General features: G+C 42.1%; 1 protein-coding gene across 1 annotated transcript; it reads right to left on the reverse strand.

Moving 5' to 3' along the window:
- On the reverse strand, positions 1–1481 carry LOC5576523. The gene is made up of 3 exons (XM_001662666.2): positions 1188–1481; positions 782–878; positions 1–717 (listed from the first exon to the last, which is right to left on the reverse strand). Exons 1-3 carry the CDS (start codon positions 1323–1325, stop codon positions 194–196), a joined length of 759 nt encoding a protein of 252 aa, XP_001662716.2. The 5' UTR covers positions 1326–1481; the 3' UTR covers positions 1–193.
- Positions 1482–7908: the final 6427 nt, after the last annotated feature.

Here is a 7908-nt window from a genome sequence, read left to right on the forward strand (position 1 = left end):
TTCACAAGATCTTCCTTCACAAAACCGCTGTAAGGAAGCAAACTTCGTTTATTATTTGTTTCCGTCCATAAAATAAGCTATTAAATTCGGTGATTCCCCGCATTTCTTCCGCTGGCGCTGTGAACGTACAGTCATTCCATTTATTTAGCCACATTAGACGTTATCTCTTAATGATTAAAAAAACTAACAATCGTCAGTCAACCGCTCCTTCAGATTCAGGTTGGACATCACCGACCCGATCGACTGGCTGACTGATTCCAGTCGGAATAGGTTCCATTGCGACCGGTTGTACTCCACTGGTTATACTCTCCGCGCAGGCCCCCTTGTATTCAGCCGCCGAACCGGGAGCACATTTGGTCGCCCGCAGGAACTCCACACTTCCGTCTTCCTTGAGTTTCACGTTCGGATCCTGGCTGTAGCGATTGCCCACTTTCCAGTGCAAATTCACCGGTGCATTCGAGACACATTCTAGTTGAAGGGTCGTTTCGTTCACCGCGATCACAAACTTGATATGCTTGATCAGCGGACAGACCCCGTCGTTGTTGCTGTGGAGCTTGACGCACGTTCCGTTGAAGGGGACCAGCCCCTTCTGGCATGGGTTCTTCGTGCAAGTGGGCAGCTTGGCGCCCACCTTGATCTCCACGAACTCATCCTCGGCGCAATAGGCTCGGGTATACAAGGGAAAGCATCCGTTGGAACCGGGGTGATAGACGTGAGCTAAAATGGGAAAACGTTTCGTTCAGTTCAAAGTGATCATTCGATCGATCTTCAACTTCCTTACCGGGACGGCAATCACACACCCAATCGTTATCCTGATCGCCCGGATAGAGGATTTCGTTCATACCACATTTACCCGGAATGAACACTGCAGTTCGATTCTGCAAACGAGTTGTAGAAAATATTGATTATTTTAATGTTTGCCATCAACTTTCTTTTTCTCCTTTCGCTGACGATCGTTTGCATATTCTGCCGAACGATCATTCGATCGCAAAGCGGTTGAAAACCCCACAACCCAGTACCGAGATTTCATAACACAAAAATTTCTCCTGCTGCGACACACATTCCAAGCGCGAATAGAAGTTCACAGCGTTATCACCGGTGACCTTGATCATCTCTCTCGATCGATGATCTTGCTTCCTCCTTCCTGTCACACGTCACACGTGTGAATTACGGAGACGATCGCTCACCTTTGCGTTCTGCCGACCGGGGATGTTTTCTGGTTCTTCGTTGTATCCAAAAAATTCCTCTGCACTGATCAGACAGAAACTTAATGCCAACAGTGTCGCGGTGATCGCTCCTCCGCGGAGCGTACTTGTTATCATCATCTTGCTGGTTCGACCAATCTTTTCGTACTAACGGATTTTTTGCGCTTTTGGTTCTGTCTGTATAGACGTAGATACTTCTCCGCTCACTATGCATGCTCTTCTTCGTTGGTCATCGCGGAAGCTGCGAGAGAAGAGCGCAGCGAGATGATCGCCCAAAGTACAAGCAGTACAAGAGCATCTGCAAATCTTAATCCTCCAAACAACAACAGGTCAGGCAGTCGGTAGTTTTTCGCGGAACCGGTTCGATGACGTCAGTACCTCTGAAGATGACACGATTCCATTCTTCAGATCTTGTTGCAATTGTTATCGAACGAAGGATAATCTATCTACGATCTGGTCAAGATCGTTATAGTCAATGGCGGTGCAAGGTGTTGTTTTCGTTCTCTGATCTCCAACTAGGAAAAAGGTGTGTTCAGCAATTTTAGGTGTGAACGCAATTTTAGCTTCCACTGCAAACAGAACGCGATCGGCAAGCGTGATCGAGTTGCATTTTTAGGTCGCTTACCTCCTGCTTGGTATGTTTGGGAATAGGGGATTTTTAGCGATCTGTTTGAATAGCTCGGGGTTTCGCAGAAAATCGTAGCAGAAATACTTGCTTATCAATTGATGGAACGGGAATTTACTTACTATAGTTTCTTTATAGGTTTTATTCACAATCGTATGGTGAAACGTAAATAAACAAACCGTGCCTTTCTGTCGAGTTAGGAAAATGTTGTGAATATAGAAAAGCCTTGCGACTGGGAACTGGGTAATTTTTCAAATATGGTTCAAGAGAAAAATAACCATGATCGTTTTACAAATTATCAAAACCAGTTTTTTTTACTAAAAATTTATCTATTATTGCACTACACTTGCTATCTGTAATTCGATGATAGATTTTCATGAGGATTTCATTGAATTTGAACGAAAAAACTGGGTTTCCATTCTTGATAATTGCTGATGATTGAATGATGGATTTTTGAGCCCTAATTATTATGGAAAAACGCAGCTACTGTCCAGTCGAGACCTACAGGGATGGGAGCTCCTTGCCGAAAGGCGATTGAAAGATGGAAGCAGTCTTTGATGAACACCTGAATGACACTGAAAACAAATGCTCACCGCTCCAGTGAGATGACGAACGAAATTCAGCAGACGATGGAAATCACCATGCAAATAAGTGAGAAGCTATTGCGCTCATTGATAATTCCTATTTCGTGTTGTGAGGAAGTAGTGAAGCTTGTTTCGAAAGACAAGAACAAAAACACGTTGGATTAAGATGTGTAGATTCACATATCTATAGCTAGAATCAGTATCTTTTAAGAAAATTGGTGTCTATTTTTATGCGAGTTTCTATTTTAATGAAAGGTATCTGAAGTCTCTATTTGAACCAAAATGATCTCTAAAGTCTATTTTTTCCTTATGTTACGTGCAGTGAACTCTGATGAAAATATTTGCATATTTCTCGAGAAAAGCTTTTGGAATTATCTTAGTGGTTTCCACAGAGATTTCATCTGGAATACTTTCAGGGACTACTACAGGGTTCTCTCCAGAAACTCTTCAAGAGATTTGTCTACAAGTTCTCCCAGCAATTTTTCAAATGATGCTTACAAAAAATCTCCAAAATTTGTTACAGAAAATCCTTGAGCACTTTAGCGTTACTACCGCCAGTAATTTTGTCAGGGATTACTTTGAACAATTTTCCGTCGTTGGACATCTTTCAAATATGTTTTCACTAACTTTTCAACCGAATTCTCTAGTTGTTGCTCTAAGAGGGCTTCCAAAGATTACCACAGAATTTACTCCAAGAAAATCTGAAAAGGTCAATTTCAGAGTTTTTGATAAAATTCGTCCAAGGATTTTTATTTTTTTCCAGGAAACCCGATAAGAATTTTTACGGTTTTATCCACGGTTAATGCAAAGAATAGCTCCAAAATATCTCGAGGGGTTATTCGAGTAAATCTATTAAGAACATTTCAAATAATTCCTTTGATTCGACCTGTGTTTCATTGAGATTCTCTAGATTTATTTCAAGGAATGTTCTGTAGCATTTCATTCAAGGATTATTGCAGTTCTTCCAAATATTTATCAATGAATTTCTCAAAAAATATTCAAGAAATCAGCAATATTTGCAAGAAATCCTCCACTCATTCCTACATCATTTTTAGGGATTTCGTCAAATGTTTTTCAAGGAGTACCTTCACAAAACCCTGTGAGATATTATCCAGAAATTCAATTGATTTGTTTTTTTTTTCAATGATTTTCTAAAATTTCCCTAAGAGTGAGTTCTTTTAGAAATCCTTAATCGTCAAGAGCCACTAAGATTTGTTTTAGGAATACGTCACGAGTTTTCATTTTCAACAATTTTTCAAATTTGCCTAGGAAAACTCCTGAAAGAATGCTTGGAAAAATCTGCGTAGACTTCATCGAGAAATCTCTTAGAATTACTGGAGGGATTCCTAAAGTAACGTTAGGAGCAATCTCTAGAGTGATTTCTGAAGGTATCCTTAGATAAATTCCTAGTTAAAATCTTAAAGAAATTCTAAAGAAAATTTTGTAGGAAATCCAGAGGCAACTCTGGAGAAATTTCTGATTGAATATACCAACATGTTTCAAATGGGAGTCTTGGAGGATGTACTAGGAAAACCGATGGGAGACCCAGACAACCAGATAGTACGTATGAAGAAATCACCTTTTGCGTTATACGATGCTCTTCATCTTGATATCTCTCCCTTTGTCGATAATTTTTTTGGTCCCTTCATTTTGCATACATTTCACTCTCTATATCTCGATTGGATTTTCATTCCCTTTTTTTAATTTCTTTATTAGTAGCATTCCAAACATTAAATTCATTTCTTATATCTAGGTGTTGTGTTATTAGACCACACTATCATCCTAATTTGGTAAAACAAATTTAAGATTTTATTAACATTTCATTTGCCGTAGCAGTTCAGATTTTTACAGGTGAGTTGATTTCACCTGCTTATAAGAGAAAAAAACGCTTTGAATATACTTAACCTAATTTAACCTAAACATATAACGCATTAATCGTGGCAATAGAAGATTGTAACAATTTTTGCCTGAAATTATTAATTATTTTATTTGACATTTGTTCCAATGTTTCAACATTGGAACAACTGTAAAATAAAATAACATAAAATAAATAAAACATTCAACTTTCTTCCTGGTATTACAACAGCTAGTCCATATTGGTACAGCACACAACATGGCTGGCATGGAAAATTTGTTTGAATATCAAAAGCTTGTTCTTAAGACAAAGTTTTGATTTTCTATTAATAAGAGGATAGAGACATTTTACATATTTATTACATTTAGCTTGGATGCCCTTAAAAAGATTTTTGAAAGTTAAATTCTTACCTAGCATGAGCCCTAGATACTTAACTTCATCTGACCAATTTATTGGAACCCCTCTCATCGTGACAACATGTCTACTTGAAGGTTTCAAATAAAGAGCTTTTGGTTTAAGTTAACTCAGGTAAGTCAGATGTGAAAATATTGTATAATATTGGTCCCAAAATGAAAGCATTGCCGGATATGTGGAACGGAGCTCAAGAAAAGATTGGTTCGACGAGGAGTGCCAGAAGGTTTTAGAGGAGAAGAATGCTGCGCGGGCTGCAATGCTGCAGCATGATACGCGGCAAAACGTGGAACGATACAGACTGAAGCGGAAACAGCAAACCCGCCTATTTCGGGGCAAAAAGCGCCGCCTGGAAGAGGTGGAATGCCAAGAGATGGAGTTTCTGTACCGTTCTCAAGAAACGCGGAAGTTCTATCAGAAGCTCAACACATCCCGCAAAGGCTTCGTGGCGCGAGCTGAGATGTGCCGGGATAAAGATGGGAGCATCTTGACGGACGGACGCGAGGTAATCGAAAGGTGGAAGCAGCACTACGATGCACACCTGAATGATGCAGAGAACACAGACACAGAAGGTCAGGACAGCGAAAGCGATGGCTACGTCAGCACAGCGGACAGTGGAAACTAACCAGCTCCCACGATGAGGGAAGTTAAGGATGCCATTCAAAAGCTCAAGAACAACAAGGCCGCTGGCAAGGATGGTATTGGAGCCAAACTCATCAAGATGGACCCGGACAGGTTGCCGCTTGTCTGCATCGGCTGATAGTCAGAATCTGGGAAACGGAACAACTACCGGAGGAGTGGAAGCAAGGCGTTGTATGCCCTATCTACAAAAAGGGCGACAAACTGGAGTGTGAAAATTATCGTGCAATCACCATCCTAAACGCCGCCTACAAAGTGCTATCCCAGATTCTCTTCCGTCGTCTATCGCCTATAGCAAACGAGTTCGTGGGAAGTTATCAAGCAGGTTTCATCGACGGCCGCTCGACAACGGACCAGATCTTTTCCGTGCGGCAAATCCTCCAGAAATGCCGTAAGTACCAGGTCCCTACGCACCATTTGTTCATCGATTTCAAGGCGGCATACGATAGTATCGACCGCGTAGAGCTATGGAAAATCATGGACGAGAACAGCTTTCCCGGGAAGCTCTTAAAATTGATCAGAGCAACGATGGACGGTGTGCAAAACTGCGTAAAGATCTCGGACGAACACTCCAGTTCATTCTAGTCTCGGCAGGGAACAACGAAAGAGCGACGGACTTTCGTGCCTGTTGTTCAATATTGCGCTTGAAGGTGTCATGCGGAGAGCCGGACTTAACAGTCGAGGCACGATTTTCACGAGATCCGGACAATTTGTTTGCTTCGCGGACCACATGGATATTATTGGGAGAAAGTTTGAATCGGTGGCAGATTTGTTCACCCGCCTGAAACGCGAAGCAACCAGAGTCGGGCTAATGGTGAATGCGTCGAAAACAAAGTACATACCTTCGAGGAGGTGGACGAGTTCGTCTATCTCGGATCCTTGTTGACGGCTGACAACAATGTTAGCCGGGAAATACGAAGGCGCATCATCAGCGGAAGTCGTGCCTTTTATGGGCTCCAGAAGAAACTGCGGTCAAGAAAGATTCACCGAATGCACGATGTACAAAACGCTCATAAGACCGGTAGTCCCCTATGGGCATGAGACGTGGACTATGCTCGAAGAGGACTTGCAAGCTCTTGGGGTTTTCGAACGCCGAGTGCTTAGGACGATCTTCGGCGGCGTGCAGGAGAACGGCGTGTGGCGGCGAAGGATGAACCACGAGCTCGCTCAACTCTACGGCGAACCCAGTATCGTGAAGGTAGCTAAAGCTGGAAGCATACGATGGGCAGGGCATGTTGCAAGAATGCCGGACAACAACCCTGTAAAAATGGTGTTCGCTACGAATCCGGTCGGAACAAGAAGGCGTGGGACGCAGCGAGCTAGGTGGATTGACCAGGTGCACAAGGACCTGGAGAGCGTGGGTCACAGTCGATAATGGAGAGAAGCGGCCATGAACCGAGTGAATTGGCGAAATATTGTTGGCGAAGCTTTGTCAAGATAATTAATGTAAAGCCAAATAAGTAAGTGAGTTGCCTCAATAGCGTAGCTGCTAAGAGATTCCACAAAACTGGTGATAATACTCCCAGTTGAGGGCATCCGCAAACACTCAATTTCCGAATCGCAGTATGACGCAATGTCGAAAAGAGATGTCGGGTTTTGAGCATTTGATGAATCCAATTGGTAAATCATTGTTGGTAGCCTATGGTTTCATGCAGCTTCCAATATGGCATCGAAAGACACGTTATCAAAGGCACCCTCAATATCCAAAAAAACACCCAAGCAGGATTGCTTCTGAGCGAATGCTTTCTCGATATCGTATACAACTTTGTGTAAAAGAGTCACAGTGGACTTTCCAGATTGGTAAACATGTTGATTCACATGAAGAGGCATGTTTTCCACATAAAAATCACGGATGTAATGATCGATAATGCGTTCCAGACATTTCAGAAGAAAAGAGGTCAGACTAATTGGTCTAAAACTCTTCGCTTCCTCGTAATGCACGTCCTCCTATCGGGATAAACTTTACAGTAATATTATGCCATGATCTGGGAACATACCCGGTAGCAAAACTGCTTACAAGTAACTTTTTCAAAACATGTTTGATAAACTCTGGAGCAGAACAGTATAAATCCCATCTGCTCGTGGAGATTTGGAAGGAGCAATGCTATAGTCAATTCAGTAGTTACGGTACTGCGAGCCGATGCCAGAGACTCATAACATATAAAAAGGCATTTGGTTCATCCATAGAGGCCATGTCCACACATCCTGGACACTTCCAATTCGTCAACTCGTGACTGATTCTATTCGAGCAGAGCGTTATGTCTAACACTTCTTCTCTATTAGATACCATGAAGGTTAAGCGATTGTCTATATTTAGTAATCCATTATCTGTATTTCATCAGACTGGAGCCTTTGAAATTAATATCTGAGTAGTGATTTCATCTAATTTTCTGCATAAAACGACTAACTCGTGGGATATGACTCTCATACTAGCTTAGATGCCAAGCGGTTTCGGATCGAGCTTCTGGTAGACAGGTCTTTTGATCAACGGGCCATTCTTGAGTACAAAGAACATCCTTCTTTTCTGGTTGCGGCTTTCAGCTACGGGTGCTATCTCACTGTCCTAAAGGGCGTCGCGTAGGTTGTCTT

This window comes from Aedes aegypti, chromosome 1 (genome assembly GCF_002204515.2).
Source record: "Aedes aegypti strain LVP_AGWG chromosome 1, AaegL5.0 Primary Assembly, whole genome shotgun sequence".
NCBI classification, from domain to species: Eukaryota; Metazoa; Arthropoda; class Insecta; order Diptera; family Culicidae; genus Aedes; species Aedes aegypti.

Coding starts and splice junctions, on each gene's coding strand:
- LOC5576523 (XM_001662666.2), bottom strand. CDS start 1,325: ATGATGATAACAAGTACGCTCCGCGGAGGAGCGATCACCGCGACACTG. Junction 879..1,187: donor CCGGTCGGCAGAACGCAAAG/GTGAGCGATCGT, acceptor ACTCGTTTGCAG/AATCGAACTGCAGTGTTCAT. Junction 718..781: donor GGTGTGTGATTGCCGTCCCG/GTAAGGAAGTTG, acceptor TTCCCATTTTAG/CTCACGTCTATCACCCCGGT.